Source organism: Cygnus olor, chromosome 23 (genome assembly GCF_009769625.2).
Source record: "Cygnus olor isolate bCygOlo1 chromosome 23, bCygOlo1.pri.v2, whole genome shotgun sequence".
Taxonomy (NCBI): Eukaryota; Metazoa; Chordata; class Aves; order Anseriformes; family Anatidae; genus Cygnus; species Cygnus olor.
Window position 1 is genome coordinate 1,892,503 of NC_049191.1, and position 20,803 is coordinate 1,913,305.

General features: G+C 42.7%; 2 protein-coding genes and 1 long non-coding RNA gene across 10 annotated transcripts in view; 1 reads left to right on the top strand and 2 right to left on the bottom strand.

Annotated features, from left to right (window-relative positions):
* The window catches only part of CSMD2 (CUB and Sushi multiple domains 2), a 332,069-nt gene that overhangs the window by 294,807 nt on the left and 16,459 nt on the right, over positions 1–20,803 (bottom strand). For 4 of the 8 annotated variants that reach the window (XM_040534780.1, XM_040534779.1, XM_040534772.1 and 1 more), the window contains exon 3: positions 1,065–1,271. The exons of the other annotated variants lie outside the window; for them this stretch is intronic. The gene's annotated coding sequence lies outside the window, so the exon portion shown is untranslated. The remainder of the gene's footprint in view (positions 1–1,064; positions 1,272–20,803) is intronic. 8 annotated transcript variants of the gene reach the window in all.
* Positions 2,293–10,848, top strand: C23H1orf94 (chromosome 23 C1orf94 homolog). Its single transcript, XM_040534783.1, has 6 exons — positions 2,293–2,604; positions 6,429–6,904; positions 7,695–7,864; positions 8,934–9,005; positions 9,651–9,832; positions 10,468–10,848. Exons 1-6 carry the CDS (start codon positions 2,372–2,374, stop codon positions 10,541–10,543), a joined length of 1,209 nt encoding a protein of 402 aa, XP_040390717.1. The 5' UTR covers positions 2,293–2,371; the 3' UTR covers positions 10,544–10,848.
* LOC121058791 lies at positions 16,674–18,938 on the bottom strand. The gene is made up of 3 exons (XR_005814352.1): positions 18,396–18,938; positions 17,192–17,308; positions 16,674–16,862 (listed from the first exon to the last, which is right to left on the bottom strand). It is a non-coding gene; the product is annotated as an uncharacterized LOC121058791 (long non-coding RNA).

Sequence of the window (20,803 nt, forward strand, 5' to 3'; positions counted from 1 at the left end):
CTCCCTTTCCCCTGTGTCCCCTCTGCATTTGAATCCTTCCACTGCCTACACTGTGAGCCAATGCCAAGAGCCAAGGCAACCAGGGCTGTTACATGAAAGAGTTGCTTTATGTCTGTTTAAACTGCAGCGTCCTATTCAAATAGACCTTATTGTTCAAAGGCATAGATCCAAATATAAAAGGAGCAGAGAAACAGGGTACCACACTTGACAGCTCTATACATTGCTTTTCCCTTATACAGCCATTCACCTCAAAGAGTTCCCCATCCCGAAACTGCATTCAGCCGAAGATGTGACTTGGTTGCTGCACACCAGCAGAGCATCAGCTGAGCCAAAGTCAGCTAGCCCTGCATCAAGAACAATCCACAGGCATAATAAAGTCATTGAGGAGATACAATGCCACTTTCTTCCTAGTAAATAAAACCATACCTATTTCAAATCAAGGATTTCCTCCCAAGGAAGCTTTCTGCTCAAAACCACTAGGTTTAGGGTCTTAATCTCTCAAAGAAAAAAAAAAAAGAAAAAAAAGCATTTAGTTGTTAAATGGGCAACACTGATGAATACAGCAGAAACCATCACTGCAGCCACCACCTTCGATCACAACCCAGTTTTGACAAGGAGGCGTTTGCAGGTCCTGGTTAACAGCCCCGCTGTAACCTGCGCCACTCACTGCACTTCTCACCTTGCAAAATTACCTCTCTACTAAAAGAGGAATCCTGCCTTCGGTGGAGGCACCCACCAGAAGCCGAGAAATTCTGCTCTGCACTGCCACCCACAGTCAGAGCCAGGGCTCAGATGAGTCTCCTGCCTTCAGACTTCGCAGCCTTTCGGTCTTTGCAGATATTTAGCCAACTTTTTCCAATTTCACTTAGCCCAGCGTACCTCACCCTCCCTGCCAAAACAGTATGAACTGTTTTGTGATTGCTCTGAATCAAATAAGAGCAATTGTAACATCCCCGATTCCTGGTTTAATCCACAGAGCTGAGAGCAATTCACAGCTACAAGCCACGTCCTCACAGTAGCTTCTTAGAGGAGAAGCTGAGACCTTGATACGGGCAAGGACTTACCAAACAAAACAAGTGTCAAAGCCACCTTCTCGCACTACTTTTAACACCAAGCGACATCCCTAGGGCTCTTCCTTCTCCCTTCTTCTCTCTCCTATGTGCATCAAGCTCCAGGGGACGCAGACACAGAGCTGGCTCACAAATGCTACCACTGGGTGATGAAACGAGGAACCACAGAAGGCGCTCACAGTAGGAGCATGATCGTGTGCACTAAAATTAAAAACACCACTATTAATAATTTCATATGGGAATACAAGCATCTCAGTAAACACCACACATTTACTCACTCTTAGCTGCATTACCACTATTGGGAGGAAAACAGCATTTATGTGGGCATAACCACGAGTTGACAGACAGCTGAAAATAATATCTCTATTAGCAAGAGGTTGCAGGCACTACTTAAGTTAGAGGACAAGTCCAGTTCTGGATTACCTAAACGGAGATAACTACAGAGCCAAGACCTTGGTGTACAATGTAATGACTTGGTAACGAAGAACTCCACGTGCAGTTGTTGTATCTGAAGGCATGTCTTTTATATTTAAAAATATTTCGCCTTTCTGTTTTCATACCTAGATCAATTTTATAGCCCAGCACGTAGCCAGCACACAAAATGCCACAGAGGATATTGAAAAGAAAAGGAACCCAAGATTCTGTAGCCCTAATTGCTTAAGAATATGCATGCTACAAAACCGAGGAGGAATCTTTTTTGCACAGCAGTGGAAGGTTTTACAAGGCATCTAGAGATATTCCCCCTATTTTTTTCATAGAAAAAACATTCAGCTATTGAAAGAGGTAAGCCAGAATTAGTCCTTCCTGCTTTTCCCTTGTAAGAGTAGACTTGCACGTGACTTTTTGTGGACGGGGGAAATCTAGAGTGGGCTGCAAAGAATTTCGGGGGACAAACTACTTGAGCAGGAATTAAATGTGTTCCTAGACGGGCCTCAAACAGGGACAGACAAGGAGGGGACTGATGGCAAGAGAACAGAAAAGGACCAGAGAGACGGTGCTCGGTGCTCTCCTTGGGGCGAGCAAAGCAGAGCTTTGGGAGAAGAGGGAAGGACAGTTAAATACCAAACCCAGGAAGACTGGAGTCTAATTATATAGGTTTATGCCAGGGAGCTCTAAGCTGTGTGAAGGGCACCAAGGCCGTTTCCATCCCCACTGCTGGAAGCCCAGGGGATGCTTCCAGTTACCCTCCCTGCCCGCTGCCCGGCCCCGCAGTTCCGCGGTTGCCACGGCTCCTCGTTCCGTTTGCTACCTGCACAAACATCCCCTTCACAAAGACCGTCTGAACGCAGAGAGGCTGAAAGATGCTCACTGGTGGGTTTCCACCAGCTCCACCAGTAAAATCGGAGGGGCCATTCCCGCTGGGCCCTTTCCCCAGGCACATCTGGATCCACGACAACACCCCCCAGGACAGCCTGGACCAGGCCTGCCACAAGATCTGGAAACGCGTTCAAGGCCTCTCAGAGGAGCTGCAGCCCGCGCTCTGCTCAGAGCCGTCAGAGACCCTTCGAAGAGAGAACGGCAACTCCCACCACGAGTGAGTGACCCCAGGGCCCAGGGGGACAGGCTGCTAGGCTTTCCTCAACAGGGCTTTATGAACCTGTGGAAGCGAAGAGCTGGGACACGGGGTGCCAGCACTGCTGACGGCCTCCCAGTTAGGCAGAGCATTCCCACTTTTTCCACTATAACCAATTTTCTTTGGAAAAGTGTGCCCCATGAAATCTAACTACTTCAGAATCTGAAGCACCATAAGCAGCTGCTGCATTCGCTTCCCCACAACATTTAAAGAAAAACAACTACACGCACATCAAAATATTTACAGAAAGTGAAAGCAGCATTCAAAAGAGCAAAATCGAAAATTAAAGTGTTATAAGGAAGCTACTGTAAACAGCTGATCTTTACAAAGAAAAGCTGAATTTAGCACAGAAAAAATTATGCCAAATCATGTTCCACAGGACAAATGATGATAAGGGAGGGAAATATGCTCTTCAGATTAATAGGATAATATTTACAGTATGCTCCTGAAGCAGAAAAAAAGTAAAATTTACAAATCCAGCTATCAACCAGCAAGTATTAGCACATGTCCAGTCCTTAAAACCTGAACAAAACATAATACAAACCTGGCCCATCCTACCTGATACAGTGGAAACAGTTATTGCAGCTTTTAAAAGCTAACTTTACAGACTGAGGAAGCAGACGATTTCAGCTAAGACATGGAGGCACAGAAGGGGCAGTGCCTACACTATGTCGGTGAGAAACCTAGGAACCCGACCTTTGAATCCTGGCTCCTTTCTTCTCTTCCATATCCTTAAAAAATTCTTAAAGAAACTAAAATAAATGCAGGAAGGTTGAAGCCAAGTAAGCCAAGAATAACCAGTGGCACCAATGGAGTTGCACTAGCCTACAATGGTTGGTCAAATTATACAGCTGAGGCATCCCTGCAATTAGCACATACTCAGCTGCATATTTTAGCCCAATCAGTCACTAAGAAGTCATAGGAAGGAGGTATCACACGAACCAGCGAAGAAGTATCAACTATTAGTAAGTTTTAAAAATATATTTTACAAAAACAAAATTACCTTTAAAGAAGTGTAGATCTAGGTTTTAGCAATGAGCCTAGTACAGCAGCAGCAGCAGCCAAACCAGCAGGGCTTCCAGCCCAGGCAACCTCCAAAGCCTGGGGCAGCTCAGCCTGCCGCTGGGGCCACAGCTCGGCACAGCCGCGGCTTTACTGCAGTGCTGGGGGATTGCGAACTGCAGGACAAGCGACGAAGGCTGTGGCAGGGACACCCAGCAAGGACCTGAGATTAATTCAACAACTGCAACTCAGATGAAATTAAAGAGACGGAGAAGGCCGATGGCTACAGTGCTTTCCCGGGGTTCAGAAACATGATTCACTGTTCACCTACTGCTCTGTTACCTTTGGCAGCTCATCTGACCATCTCTCTCCACAACGTTTTCCTGTAATTAGCTAGCAGGCTCCTCAGGAAAGCAGAGCCCTCTACATACACTCCTACAGGGCACCATGTTGATCATCAGTTGTTCAAAGACCCCAGAGTCACCGAACCTTCCCAAAATACCAAACCTGAAGTGCCAAAACCAAATTACTGCACAAACTTCATGGAACTTCCTTAAAATGAAAGTAATTCAAGTGAGGCAGCCCTAGGTCAGGTTTCTGCCTTTGACCCTGGAGGCAGAAGCTTCCGTAATCGTCATTTTCACTTCTTCACTGTGTGGGTGCCAGCACTGGCACAGGTTGCCCAGAGGGGCTGTGGGGTCTCCTTCTCTGGAGATATTCCAAACCCGCCTGGATGCCATCCTGGGCAACCCTGCTTAGCAGGGGTGCTGGACCAGGGGATCTCAGGAGGTCCCTTCCAACCTCAGCCATGCTGTGGTTCCGTGACACCCCACCTTCCATGCCCTAGGTACCTCTATTACTCCTGAAAGCCTTATTGTAAGATTTTTCTTAATCTTTCTACATGCCAGCTGTCAATAGAGGTGTTCCCCAATTCATCAGCTGCAATAACATCAACGGCCAAAGATTACGCCGTATGACCTTGCTCGATTTAGCAATCTTTAATTATTTTTAAAATATTGACTTATGCAAATTGCTGGTATGCTCATTTTTAAAAGTATCTGGAATCTTTTAAACAAACAGCAAGTTTCACCTTCCTAAACACTAAATCAACCTTCAGTGTTTCCGCAGTGAAGCCATCTGTGACCTCACTGCACAGCGTGAGGCTGCTGTAGCACACGAGGCCTTTGCCATGAGCTCATTCTGACCCCACAGAAGTTTGAGTGACCCATATTTCAAATCCAGTGAGCACACCTAACGCAGCACCACCGAATTTGCTTCCCTTCTATTGACTTTGCCAAGGAAACATCAGAAACTTATCCTTATCACTGCGATTCTTGATATCAATTAAACAGCTAAATTCCCACTTATCTCCAAGTCTCAGATACGTAAGCATTTCACAAGCAAATCAAAATCATTCTTAAATCATATAGACATGATGCTGATGGTACAAGACAAACCTTTTTGCACAGAAAACGTTTGCTGTGAATGCTGCAGTGTCACCCACATCAGAAAACTTGGTGCAATCTCTGCACCAAAGCTGCTCCTGGCTCAAAGCAACTTCTTTAAGTGAAGACACTTCAAAGATGACTGAAAGAGCCATTGCTTCTACATGGAATTCCACACAGCCAGCTACCCACACTTAAAACCCAGTGTTACTTTGCCTTCTAGGTAGAAAGCTGGTACTATCTTTCATAATTTTGCTACTTCCTTGATGTTTATTTTTTCCCCTTGAGTTGAGAGAAGAAAAAAAACAGACTATGAAAAAAAACATCCATTTGGAGCCAAGATGTAAACTTGTTTCTGCATCCCCAATAAAGGAACGGATGAAGTTCTCCCACCTCTCGTACTGCACCACAATACAAACGAGAGAACCAAACACCTGGGGACACACAGGCTGTGGGGTCCAGAGCCACGCACACATGAGCAGTTCCAATGAAAGATGGGGTGAAAAGATGTATGAGATAGGCTTTACTTTATAAAAATGGAAACAACCTATCAATTTTCTATCCACAGTATAAGCTTGTTGAGGTTTTTGTTACGAGATGTTTCTTTTCATTTTTTTTAAATAGAGGAAAAAGAAGCATCCTACTAATTATAGTGATCATACGATTAGAGATAATTAGATACGCTTACTATTTAGTTTTCTAATTTTTGTGATATTTGTATACCATATATGTACCTGCATAGTGCATGTACAGAGCAGTCTTTTCTCAGCTTCAGGGAGAGTAAATTGGTAATACATTAAGTTATTGAACATACTTGGCTGTGAAAGAGCAAACTGGAATTTAAAACAGTATTTTGAGTAGGTAACCATTACAGGCACTTAGGTGTGCCTCAGAGGAACACAAAATTGTTCAGCCCTGGCAGCAGCCCCATTGTCAGGTCCGAGGACTTCAGTGGGTTCCTATATGAAAGATGGTTAACGAGCTACAAATACTACTACACCCAGCTCCGTTAAATCCTTACAAGTGATAACAAAATTGTAAATGACAGGTAAGTCCCTGGAAATTTAGGTCCTCATCCTGCAAAGATTTGAAGATTCACCGAGCCTTGAAGGTTGAAACCATGCAAGGCTGGACTACTGAGAGCAAACAAGGTTTCTCCTATTAGGGACACCAGGGAAAGGCATGCAATCCCAAAATCCTTTCTTGTGTCCAGAATCACAGACTTAAACTAACATTATTTGACTGATGAAATAAAAATCATCACAGAGCTTAAGAGTCAAGAAGATTAGCTCAATTTTAAGTCAAACTGAAAAGAAGCCATATTCTACTTTCTTACAGAGATGGGTTGCTAGATGAAACAGAGGGACTTGAAAATATATACAGAGCAGTGATTGGAAACAGAGAAAGGGAGATGAAGTTACGAGCTCTCTGTGATGCTCAGCTTTCTGCTAAATCCACCATCACCAACCTCCTGTGTTCAGCGAAGTTGCACAAGGACTCCAAGGGGCTGGAGGACAGCAGCACAACGGGCGGTTGCAGCACAGGGGGCAGCAAGGCAGAGACACCATATCTGCAGAAGCACGCAGACACTGCCAAGGGCCCAGACAATCAGGCAATGGCTGAAGAACCCAAGGCAGTGAACAACTTCCTACAGAGTAACACGCTCAGCTCTGTGAAGAACAGCACACCTGCATCAGCTCCACCAACAGCAGCAGAAAGTCAAGCTGCAGCACAGAAGCAGCAGCTCCCAGCATTTGCCAAGACCTGCTCCAAAACCGATTGCAGTGCAGTCACAAAGGCACTGCAGAATCCAGGTATGGATCTGGCCATGGTGCTTGAACGGCATCTGGGAGCCTTGGGAAAATTAAAACTAACTAGAAGCTGTTGAAAAGCAGATGGCTTTTCCATTCACAAAGTCTCATTTCCTACTAGATGCTCGTATAGCTCTCCCACCTTACCAGCATCTCTCCAGTGTCCTTCTCACATCAATAAATGAGAAATACAGGAAGGTCATGACCACAGAGATTTATATATTTGCTCAATGTTTTCTATAAATTATTTTTTTCCCCAGATGGCGGGAGAGGGTGCTGCTGGGTATTTTGTTGTTGTTTTTTTGTTGTTGTTGTTTGGTTTTAAGTGTCATGATTTTTGGGGTTCCCAGAGAGATATTTAAGAGATCCAGAGTAACTTAAGAACAAACCAAACTAATGCTGCACGTCCAAATCTACCGTTTACATTTTTGGCCTAGATTGATCACAGTCTGGAGGCCTCAAACAATCAGTTTCTTCTGGGGTAATTTCCTAGTCTGAGAGTTTTGAACGCTGTAAGAATAGAGTAAGAACCTTTTGCCCCATTTCATTCATACTTATGGCTCAATTAAATTTACTCTGGGTCCTGCGGATCAGGGTTTAAACAGCCCTACAAGTGAATTTGAAGTGTTAATTGCTAAGTTTGGATCTCTGTGCTCCAGAAATATAGCCTGCAAAAGCAACTGGTATCTTCATATTTTGCTTGCAGGTAAAGCGTGTCCCTTTAATTGCAAGCGTTCCACACATTTATGTTAAGAGAATGCTGACTTACCTTTAACCTTGTTTTGTTTTACAGTAACTACCGCAACACCAGATAAAAAAAATGTTAAATATAGTGCAAGTACTTTTACTCCACGCTTTTCTACTACTACAACGACCACGGCATTAAATCAGCTGGTGTGGCCAAGTCTGACCTTCCCTCCACTCCCTGTCTTTCCAAACCCCTCGAGCTTTCCACAGTTTCAGGTAATATAAACTAAATCCAGACTCTGAGATAACATCCCCAGCTCCACGCTGACAAGCTCAGGGCACTAGCTACCATTGTTCTGAAAAGTGCTTTCTGATTTGTAGGGTAGAGTCTAAAAGAAACCAGACTGCTATCCCACAACGAATAATTACACCGAAGTGGCATTAGGTCACAAACAAAGCATTATCAGAGTATGTACTACGGTCCTCTGGGAAGTTTGTGATCGATAGATGATGTTTTATTGACACATATACTGAACGTTGACCTCTTAGCATTCATTACTTTCTATTTTTTGCTTGCATTTACAAATAGTTATCCTGTAATTACTAATATTTTGACCTAACAATTCATTGGGGATATTTTGTGTGGTTATTCTGTTTACAGACTTGGATACTGGTTTCTTAGCCTAGTGAAACAGGACCTCCTATCAAAGTAAAAAAAGCCAACTGAGGCTATTAAGGTGGCAAATGCTTAAGACAAAAGAAATAAAATAATACCGAGAATCCATGCATCCATGCCTTTCTACAGGCTATTCTCACCCTTTGATTTCCCTTTGATTCCACTGGGGGAAAAAAGAAAAAAAGAAAAAAGCTACATTCTCTAATAGAACCCAGATCATCGCAGATGTTGTCAAAAGTTTCCACCAGCCTGTTAGAAAGGAGAGAGAGCAGGAGACTACTATGGGCACACCTGCTGTGCCAAGCTAAGCTCCCTTGAAGGTTTACAGTCCAAGAATTTTGATTTTTCATTAAGTCAATGAGTACTTAGCAGAAAGCTACTTAGCACAGGACAAGCACATTGTCCTTCCACCTCCCAGCAGTCAAGAGGGAAGTGAGCTCTTCCCCAGGCAGAAGAGAAGGTAGAGAGCAGAAGGCAGACACCTATACTGGAGGTCTCAGACTTGGGGAGACAAAGAGAAGACTTTTTCTGAAAGCTAAGAAATGCATTTACTTCAACCTGGTTTCTTTGAACATAACGTTCCCTCTAAAATCTTATGCAAAAATAATTAGTAATTAATTGTTCAACTCAGACTGTTTTTAAAAGTCATGTCTTACATATACTTAACAGGGTCTGTATCAGCGAGCACGGTTCCCTTATCAGCAAGCTCTGCACCCTCCCTTTGGATGTTATTCGAGACAGGTGTGTTGAACTGGTTACAAATACACTTTAATTCACGGAATACAGATGCTAAGCACAATAGATTAGTCAGAATTGTTTGTCGTATGCCAAGACTGACACTGGTGCCGTCACAAGAATAGATTTGGGGGAAAAAGATGCCAAGCTGGGGGTAGGTTCATTTGGAGCAGTATTTGCTCCAAATAGCTCAAGAAATGTCCCTGAACCTCTAAAAACATCTATTGCATATACTCTAGTTTTGTATGAAATTATCTGTCTCCTCTATTTAGACTGGATTTATTTGTTCATTAAAGTCTGTATTTATATAAAAACGACCACCACCTTTTCCTAGTATCAAAAAGGCTGGGAGAATTTACAGGGTCAAATTCCCATGGCTGTACCAATTGCATAGCCACCCCAGCTTTTGCTCCAGAGACTTATCTGAAAGACACCTCCTAAAGAGAAGCAATCAGAGCCCAAATTGAATGGCAACAGAAGTCTCTGCACTGAAAAGAACAGCAGGTTAAAGGAGATACCAGAAGTGGGGAAAAAAAGTTCTTAAAAACAACAAAAATATTTCGGTCAACTCCAGTTTATATTTTGAGGGTCACTGCCTGTCATCATTATTGTCCCATTTATTCTTGTGCACTGTTTCTTTCTCCTCCCCAGGTAGCTCCGTACAACCCACAGCACATTTTCCGGTCACCTTACCCTCCTCTGTTGAACTACATCCCCCTTGTTCAGCCGGATTTTCCATACCAGCAGAGGACACTACCTAAACTACCCATCAACATCCAGGATCCACCAACAGCAGGCGATGGGACCCCGTATCCATTTTCTCCTTCCTACGGGTAATGGCCATGCAGATTCACATTCTAGTTTTGCGTCCCTTTGTCAGTTGCTGCAAATCTTCGCAAAGCCCACAATGTAATCAGCAATTGGGTTTCCCGGTTCCATTCTCACCAAATTCCATGTCAGAACAAAACTACAGTGCATAAATTACAAGAAAATTTTGATACAAGAACAAAGTAATTGATTTCAGGTGAATGAAGCCAAAAACTCTACACTGTAAGTTCACACCTAGAGCTTCTAATCAACATCGTGGCTAAAGAACAAACATTTCTTAACCTAGCAAAAGGCAAATGTTTCAGCATGAGGGAAACCAAGATATTTTGACACTGTCAGAATGTCATGAAAGGATTCATCTTAATATGTTTCTGTAACAACTGTAGATAAAAATCAGCTTATTTCAAGGGTCTGGTAACAATCGCTCTGGGTAAGTTCTGTGTATCATCTTTCATTACTTACAGGATAGATAACAATAGCATATGCTTCCCCTACGTCATCTTTCCAGAAACTGTATTACAAGTCTAAAAAAAAAAAAGTGCAGATAAATGCTTCTGAAAGCTCCTTTATAAGGAAGAAAATCATGTGGAGGTTAGATGTAATCTCCTGACACTAGAATAAATTTTATTTTTTGTTTTAGGTTTAGTTCTACACCCGGAGGAGCCACGAGGACTAACCTCAACTACTCTTCCAGTGGGAACTGTGTAAACTTTTAAGTGAACCCACTTCTCCTATCCTGATATTTACATATAAAAATTTAGTATCTATTAGAAGTCCAAGGATCCTGTAAGGACTTCAAGTTTCCCTAAAGTGAAGATTTCTATCTAGAATAATCCCGTGTGACTTCTGTGGTAAGAAACAGCTATATGACAACACATCAGAAATAATTTTCTTTAGGATGACAGAAAAAAGGACTTTTTTCCTTTTGGAAGATGAAGACATAATAAAAGTGTTTTAGTTATGACAGATGTCTGAGCTGCTCAAATTTCAATGTTGGTACAATGAAGATGGTTGACAAAAGAAGTCCACGAGTCTCAGAGATGGTAATTTTTGTCACACATTCAAAGTGAGATTAACACAAATTTGTTAATGACAAGTCCTTAACCAAATATATTATTGTTGTACCACAGTCTGGGAGAGAAAAATCTGTGTGATTCTTCAGTAGACTGAAAATTAGCCAAGATGCACAAAATGAGCTACCTCCAGGGTCCTGCGACAAATGAGGCCATAGGATCATTAAACACAAGTGACCCAAACCACAGCTATAACCACAGTCAATACGACCAGTGCACTAAGGCAAGATTGCATGCTTTTTGCTAAACACAATACTTGTCCTGTGTTTAGTACCGGATCAAAGGTACCTAATGAAGATGCTTGTCAATATTTCCTTTCTTAGCCATTATTCAATACGTGGCTGTGAGCCCCATTTATAGCTACATGAGTATTCCAGTTCTCAGGAGCTTTTTGCTCATGTTCAGTTCCACAGTTCCGTTTCACAACACGCTTGTCCCAAATCCCTCAGAGGTGGGAATAGGGAAGTCATCTCAATTTTACAATTTAAAAAGCTGAAATATGAGAGATGAGATCCAAAGTTTCATCCGGTTATGGGGCACTAACAGCAGGTGAAGTCAAATATTCTCAAGAGCACAAGTCAGTCTCTAGAGTGCACAAAATTCAAGTACACTTTTCCGCTGGCTTGACCCTTCTTGCCATTCCCTTCCAGTGCATCCCACTCTTACCTATGTCGCACACAGCTCCCTGGCCAAATTCTTACCTCTGCAGTTAGCAAGTACTGAATGTTTCCATGTTGCTCTCACAACAACTCTCTCCATGCATCGTCTATTTTGTCTGCCACAGGCTTCCTTTCCAGAAAGAGTTTTACAGAGTATGATTTTTTTACTTCTGTTTTTCAAAATCTAAAACTTGGATCGGAATTTGCTTTGGCTAAAGTCTGCTGTGTTCTGCCCCAGTAAATTCCCATTTTCTTTCAGCAGAATACAAGCTTGGATTTTCTGCTGTTAAATCCACTGGCTGTTTTCTCCAATATTCCTAATGCAATTAGCATAACAAGATAAAGGAACCAAGTCCTTTCCCATTTTTCCTCCTTTACAAAAGGACTGATGACAAACTGGGAATTAGAATCTGTATTGAATTACATTTGCCACAAAAGAGTTCATTAAGTAATAGTACATAATAAAAATCATCTGTCAACTTGAAGGATAGACCAAATTCACTTAACGAAACAGCTGGTTATTTTCTAGAGAGCTCCATAGCTCATAAGTGGTCAATATGAGCAAGGAGGGAGACAGAAAAAGGGAAGAACGGAACGGTTCAGATGTTAGCATGCCAAGTCGGTTTCAAGACTCTCGTCTTCTGCACAGTCACAGCACGACTGCAGGTGAGACTTTGTCCCCAGTACCTTGATTTCCCCCTCACTACAGCAGTAGTAATGACTCTTTTCTCACCAGGAAAGGGCACAACAGACAGAGATGCTTCAACAGCTGGAAATATCATGAAATACCAAACTTCCTACCCAGCTCCAACATACCAAATGGTCCTGACTGTGAGGGGAGTAGGGGCGTCACATTTCCCAGCCCCTAGCTTCCGTGCATAGGGCTGAGGCTGCTGCACCATGCCCTAGTGGAGAGGTTTCACTGCTCCCAACCTCCCCTGTTGGGAAACTCAAATGTAAAGGTGTTTGACTTGCAGAGTTCGTGCTCTCAGTAGCAAATCTAGGTCTCGAGAGCACAAAGTTGAGTACAAGTCATTTGCTTTAGCAAGCCATATCAGCGCCTGACAACGCTTACCTCTCCTTATGCATTCAGCTCACTGAATAACCCACATCTGTGCATACTGCACTGCTTTGGCTCCAGGGATTTGTTCCAAGATCCTCAGAGGGCCACGACATGCTGCTTACAGTAAAAGTACTACAGGTAACAGTCAGTACCACAGAGACAGCTTGCTGGGGATAAAGGTCACCCTCAACATGGTATCGCTACGAACCTCCCGCGCCCTTCTTGCATGTATTTAACACAATAGTCTCAGAAGAGCAACCCTTCTTAAAAAGGGTCAACTTCATTTTAATCTTGTTGACTCCTCACCATTTAAGGATTTACTGCAAGTCACATTCTCAGTGGCCCTATTCTTCCACCTACCTACAGAAGTTTCAGATTTGTTCAGTACTTTTAAAGGTCTCAAGAGAAGGGATGTAGCGGGCCTGTTGTGGCCGGTACTCGGCCGCACATGAGACCCTTCTCAGGCAATACCAAAACCAGTTATAGACACTGAAGCTCCTCCGTTCCCTTTCTGAGAATCTCGCACCATGACACAACCAGGGTGGAATCACCTGGGCTAGCACACCAGTGGTGGAATCAGGCCAACTGCATCTCTGATTTGGTTAGAACTTCACAGAGCGTTACAAAAATCTGAAAGCACAGTGAGCACATGTATGCCACCACCGTCCAAGCTCCTGCCTAGGCAATCAGAAACTGCCTGACTACTTTGGATCCAACCCCCCAGCACAACACATGCTTTTAGAGAATCCATGTACATAGATCAATATTGCCATTTAAATATATATATATATATATATATATATATATATATATAAAGACTGATCAAGCCTATATGAGTCAGAAACCCAGGAACCAGCTAAGCATGCTAATACTTCCCCTTCTTTCCCCTTTCTTCAACCTGTTTCTCCTCAGAAGTGTTTTCAAGTAGTCTAAGGTTACCTGACTTTCTTCAAAAATCAAGGTTCAAGTTCTATTGATCCCAATTCCTTACAGATGAATCACAGTAAAAACAGAAATTTTGTACCAGGGGCTGTAAAAACTTCTTGCCTGTCTCCTACTATTATCGTACATCTCAAAACACAATTCACCTCTTATCGTAGGTCCTCTTCCTTTACTAACACTATTCACCTCTTATCCTAGGTCATCTTCCTTCACTGTAAGAGAAGAAGAAATTTGTTTTCTTGCAATTGATGTTACCTTACAGAAGCTCTGTACAATGGCAGTATTTGTTTACATGTAAGAACTGCCAATTTTTAGCATACAAAACTACTCAGATTATCAAATTCTCTAGAACTGCTGTGTTTGTTATCTGCTAGAATGAGCCAAAAGCCATTGCAGTTACCGGCTTTAGGCACAGTCTTTCCCCTTTCAAATATTCCTTGATATTGTCCTGCTACTCAGATCTACGGAACTGGTCACCAAATAATAACAACTCTTTCTAAGGACCCCCCACCCCCAACATGGTAAAAATCCTACCCTTGCTGCTTCAGTAAAGAGAGGATAAACTGGAGGATGCAACAGACTTCTAAGAGTTGCAGTCACCTGGACTTGCAATACTCTGGAGACAGAACCACCTCCATCTGTGAGCACAGAGCAGCGCTTCTCTCCCTTCCCTCTAAAAGCCTCACACTGCTTGTGTTGCTACCACTGCAGTTTTTTTTCCCTAAGTCATTTAGTCCAGCTATCCAAACCAAATTTTTGGGAACCAAGCAAGCTAATTTTCTAAGTCCATTATACTTAACGTGTGTGGATAGGGGGATTGATTGGGTAGCTATTAATCAAAGGATAGGTTTTATTCTTGTGATGTCATAAACCACAGTAATGGAGCTCAAGCAGTTTATTAAATTAAAGGAATGCCAAGGAAAAATAGATAGCTTTAATAATACATTTTTGCCTATCTGTTATATTTTATATATAGCTTGCAGAGGAAAATTAAAGTTTTCTACAATACAAAATTACAACTTAAAAGAAAAAAATAGATTCTGATGCAGAATGCAATTATTCTAAGCAAAAAGTTTATTCTTTCACTAATGTGTGAGATTACTGCAGTTCAGAGCCTGGTGGAGAGAAGGAAGATCATTCTGAAGCATAAATACATTAGTAGAGGAAAGAATAACAAGCACAAAACATCTCATCCAAGCAGCCCCCCCTCTATGGAGGGATATAGATCCCTGGCTAGCACATCCTGCTAGCGTAGCTCTCTACCATCAGCCTCACAGGCTGGACCACCACCACAGCACCCAAAGGAACACTACAAGGTGCCTGCCTACGGACTGCAGCAGGGAGTCACAGCTGCCAGGTTGGCAGAAGAACCTAAAAGTCAGAGAACTTGGCCAGAAACCTTTGCTCTTCACTAAGATCCAGCCCAGCCCAGTTGGAGAACTGCTTCCACGAAGACCATCCTCTGCCCACTATTCCCAAGATTCTTCTTAAGCAGGAACAGTCTTTCTCTTAGCTACTACTTTGACCGGTTTACCTTCTAATTAAGGGTTTAAGAAGCATCCCTCCATACAGCCCCAAGCCCACCAAAATCTGACACTACCTCATTTTTGTTTTTCTCCCCCCATCCTCCTTCCTCTTGTCTACAGCATTTTCCTGTGATTCAGCATGAGCACACCCATCCAAACACCACTTGGAAACTGTGAACTGAGTCATTACCTGGATGGAAGGCTTCCAAGGAAAATGCCCAAGTGATGTTGATGAACTGAATTTCTTTCCTCTGCAAACAGGACTCACAGGAACATTACCAAGGAATGTTGTGCTGTGATTCAAGATGTGGTGGCATAATGAGCTAAATTTTGAACCCCATGCTCTTAAAAATTCTGACATAAAAATGTTACAACCGTAAGTCTTACAAGCTTGAGGTGGCTCACTTGTATTAGTCTCTTAATCATGCTTTTCACACTAACCTCCAAACACTATCTTGCAAAGACAGACATGTCTAAGCATATTGTAGTGTTACACCCTCTTAGGGAGTAGACTGAAGTGTGTATTTATCAGCAACTGCAATTGCATAAAGCACAGGGACAGGTAAATTCATCAACAGAACGTGACAGTTAGGGATAGCCCAAGGTTAGGAGAAAGAGACCCAGGAATGGCAGGAGATGTCAATCTCATTTTCATATTCACCTCTCAGGAACAAACCCCTGTTAATGTTTCACGGGTGCTTCTGCAAAAGCAGGGCTCAGAAATGACACATCTTAGTGAACACATACTCCCTTCTCACCTCTGAGAACAGATTTGGTCTCCTGGGATGAGGGAAGCATCCAGCTGAGGAAGAGAACAGCAGGCAGCAGAGTATACATTTGGATGTTTCGCACTGCTTTCCTGTTCCTCTTGGCACAATCTGTAGAGCACTTGGCTTCAACGCTCAGGCATGCGCATGGAAAATAAAGCTAGAAGGAAAGTAAAAAGGTCACCCAGTCCACCTCCTACCCTAAGGCAGGATCAACATCACATGAGACATCTGTCCAGATAAGGTGTACACGGCTCACACAGGTAGACCTGAGCCTGCCTTCAGCAGAGACTAGATGGTTTCTTGCACCAAAGTTAAAGTCTATGAACATATCTCCTCTTAAAAAGATCAACTGTTCCAAACATTCATTGCCAACACGCCTTGTCCCTACGCACACGGAGATTCATAAAACCAACTTCTGCCTTATCTGTGCAATTTCCCACACGGTTCCTGTAACCTGCCCATTTGTGGAACAGTTACTGGCTAGCCACATGTTCCGCCACATGCACTGTACCAAGGGATGAAACTGACTGATGAACATCGTGTTGTTTTTTATTTTTAAATTAAATCAAGACTGGGTAATTTTCTTAAAGACAATTCAGTTAGGAATTAATAGTTCAGCAGTTGTCCACTAACTTCCTATAGGATCTTTTCCAGTAGAAATAACAATTTTTTTCAATCCATGACCTGCTTTTCATGTAGAATTAGGTGCTGTAGATGTAACTAATGCACTGCCTCTATTTTCTCTGGTTCAACTATTCAAACTGAAACAAAGGAAAGAAGTGGAAAGCTTACTTACTCTCAGCCTGGCTTCCAAACTGTTGACCACCCATAAAGATTTTGATTACAGCTTCTTCCATTAGTGAGAAAATTGTTAAAGTTTGCTGCCACTGGTTATGAAGAAACTGACATAGCTTCCAGAAAAAGAGGAGAAGGTGTATTTTTGATCCTGGCAATTTAAGTGTTGCAGTTCTCTGAACATCTTCCTTCATATATCGGCACAGCCTAGGGACAGGGAGATGCAGTGCAACTTTTCAGTTGTCATTTTGTCAGAGGCCACTACAGGACTCTTCCCATGCCAGGAAAATGCTTTTGTCACTAAGTCTTTTCCAGGACTCCAGCTAGTGCACAGCACGTTAACTCAAACAACTTGGTGAAGTGACACAAACCTCATCAAGCTGCAGAGACTTGTTTGACCTCTGTGCATGGAAGGTTTCTCTCTAGAGCTCTGAATGATTTCTTCCCTTGCTAAAATTGCTTGTATGCAGGTTTACTCCAGGGGCTCGCCGTAACACCTGTGAGTTCTAACACGCTGTAAACAGACTGCATCGCACCTTGCTTAGCAGTGGGAGGCTGAAGGTCTGTGTTGCATTCTCCCCCCACCATGGTCAGTACAGGATCCGCACACCAGCTCTAAGACTTCCCTACCAGGCACAGCCTGCCATCAAATACTTGAAAAAAAACGTAGCTATACTTGTTTTGAAATGACTGCCTCAGACTAATAATTTTTAGCATATGCATGCAACAATAAAATATTAATTCTGCAACAAGGCATACCACAACCGGCACAAGGTTCAAGGAGTAAAACCTTCACATCACTGTAAACAACGAAACAGTGAGCTCAAAAACTGATCAACTGGCCCTTTTTTCAAGAAATAGATTTAAAAAAAAAAAATTCACCCACTTGTTCTTTTTCAAGAAGCTTTTTCTACCCTCATTTGCAATGCCTTAAAATCATGATCCGTGGCATGCATACGATTACTACCCTACCTTAATAAGATATCTTGCATATAACGCAAGTCACTGATAAATGCCTCCTTGCTGCTGTGCCTGTGCTTCACCATTTGTATGGTGCTGAATTAATCTTATTAGGAAGTATAATATTCAGAGCATTTATTCCTTACTTCCTTTCATTTGTATAAATATGTTGCTCTGCCATGTCCTAATTGCCTAACATCTGTTAGAAGGAAGAGAAAATAAACACATTATGGCAAGAACAAACTAATACCCTTTAAAAAGTGCAAATGTAGAAGTGTTTTGCAGAGTGGGCTGAGAGAACCAGGAACACCAAAGCCAAAAGTGAAAGTCATCCAGCCCACTGAGCAAGCAGCTTTTGTCATCAGTGCTACCAGTGGACTGAATCACTGCTACTAAGACAATTAAGTTCACTCGGTTCAGTTTTAGCTTTTGATTAAAGTGTTAATTTACTCAAAGTGGTGTTTGGCCAAAACACAGTGCATGTGAATGCGGGAAGGTCTGAAATAAATATCTTCTACTCAGGCACTGCTAGCAGCATCCTGGGCACATACTCAGCTTTTTGCATACAGGACCTCCTCAGGTCCCTGTGTCAGTACCCATTCGTTACGTTGAATGTTTCTGGGTATGCTGCCAGTTTATTGCCAACTGATGATATTAGCTTCCTATACAGTCACTACAGCCCCCTCAATTCACAGTGAATTTGAGATGCATTTAGGCCATTCCACAAAACGAAGGACAGAAGTGCTACAAGGGGAACATGAAAGCCTAAGTGTATCCTACCGACAGTGCAGTTGTCACGAAGTGTTAAAAAAATGACCTTCATGTTTCAGCTAGTTTTGGTCTATACTTTACAGGCTTGCTGAAGCAGCTTATTAGTATCTCCATTAGCTTAGTGGAAACAATTTGCAATAGTAAAAAAGAAATCAGAACAATTGAGTAGATCTTTCTGCCAAAAGGAAGAAGCTGAAGAGACGTGTAGCTCTTAATTTGATTTCACCTGCTCAAGAAATATCGCTTCAATCTTTCCTTTGCCCCGGCTTGTATTTTAACTCTCGTTTAAAAGAAAACAAAGCCTAATTCTAAATATTGTAAAGTCCCAAGGTGTAATCTCAGCCTGCTGTATGTTACTTGTACGCTTTAATGTCGTTCTGACACAGCAGACAGTTACATTTTATTGTGTGATTTCACGAGTGACTTAACCATAGCCACGGAGCCCTGTAAGGAGTTTCATCTTTGCAAGTTTTATGACTTCTCTGTTACTGCCATTCTTTGCCTTACTCTCAAAAATGCATCAGTTATCAAGCTAGAACTAAACTGTGTGCAAATAAGGAGTCAGACTTCAGCATTTCCCCCTCCATATTTTATAAGCTGAAGTCAAATCATTCACTGAGATAGCATCTTGTGAAAAGGGGAGATCACTTCCAAAAGATTTATCATTCAGAATACTACTTGGGGAGCCCAATACCCTCCTTGCTTCACATCTGAGCAAAACATATGGAAAAACGTAGGTATGGTGTAAGTCAGCCCACAGTGGCAGTTTTAGACTCTGTACATCCTACACTCTCAAGTCATGCATGAAACATTTTCAGACCCAACTTCAGGGATGAAATTAGGGCAGTCAGGACTTCAGGACAGCTAACATGATCTTTCCCTCCCCTGACCACAGCAGCAGAGACACCAAGAGTCATTTACCAGAGCACATTTAACCTGCCTGGGACCATCCCTCCACTAACACTGTCACTCAGGGACTCCTGTGCTCCGCATGCCAGATTTCGTACTTTCTCCACCCAACCCCTGGGTGCTGGCTATTAGTAGAGGCAGTCATGTTTTCAGTCCATTTATTCAGTATTTACAATAAGGAAGGTTTGTGAGGACTGAGACCTCTTGCTAATTATTCGGTACAAATTGCTAATGGTATGAGTAACGCTGCAGATAAGGAATGCATATACTTTAAGCGTCAATAGATCTGACAGCCTATTTTCAAACATGGCTTACTCTTAAATTACAAAAACAAGGCCATGTCTATGGAGAAAGGTGGCAAGAAACAGCACTGGATAAAGGAATACAAACCACATTTGTGTCATTTTGTTCTGCAAGTAATTCAGCTGAAAAATCTGTGTAAAAGAAAACAGGTTCTTACAGTGTAGTGAGCAACTGACTGCATCAGGGAGAACTGGCTTAGTGGTAAGAAAGCCAGTTTGAAGAATACTGTCATTCCTGATACTCTTGGAATTGCCACAGCAAGAAAACACAGCAAACATTTAGCAGTTCTATGCAGAAACAGGCCAAACTCTGAGCAGTGCCAGGTAGTGCCCAACACAGCACAGATGGGAAGAGCACAGGAGCTGCGAGAAGGCCTGAGGAGAGCCATCCCAGGCAGCAGGGATAACTCACGTGCTGCGATTAAGCTGACACCATTCTGCATGGACTCTGACGGGTGACAGTCACCGTGCACGTCTGGCCGAGCACACACACACACACAGGTCCTAGGTCCAGATCAAATAAGCTTGTGAGGCACAGGTCTTCTGGACCAAAGGGAAAATCCTAACAGTGCAAGTCTGTGAAATAGGTAAGATATGCAGCAGAAGCTGCACTACCAAGAGCTACTGGGCATTAAAAAATGACTAAGTCTTTACCCTGTATTTACATACGAGGAGTAAATCTTACCTATTAGTTATTAGAAGTAGGTGAATGAACTGCTGGAAATCAGGGCACATTTCCCCTCAGTTTCAGTTCACTGCCTTTTTTTTTTAAGAAGTAGATGAAATTCTTCATGTGTTTGGCCTTTACTCTCCACTCACAGCATACACAAATACTACAATGGTTTGGCTGATGGACAATTCAGTCCCCCACTCTCACTGAGGGCTCCCACAATAAACGCAATACAAAGTGAGATTTCTCAAGATCAAACTCATTATTCGCTCCCTGTGGCTATTTAAGCATTCAATCTGCTCTTTCCTGGTTATTTGCTCCAGAAACAAACTGCCACTTGAATTTTCACGAAAAAGCAAACTCATAAGGACCAGCTGAAGAGGAGACTGCAGAAGAATGACAGCTCTAGGTAGAAACAGTCCCTCTTAGCTTCTGGCCCATCTCAGTGTGTTACAGCACAGCCTGAAGTGACAGGACACTCCACAGATGGGCACTGACCGAGATCATGAAGAGCTTACCCTTTACAGACCACAGAG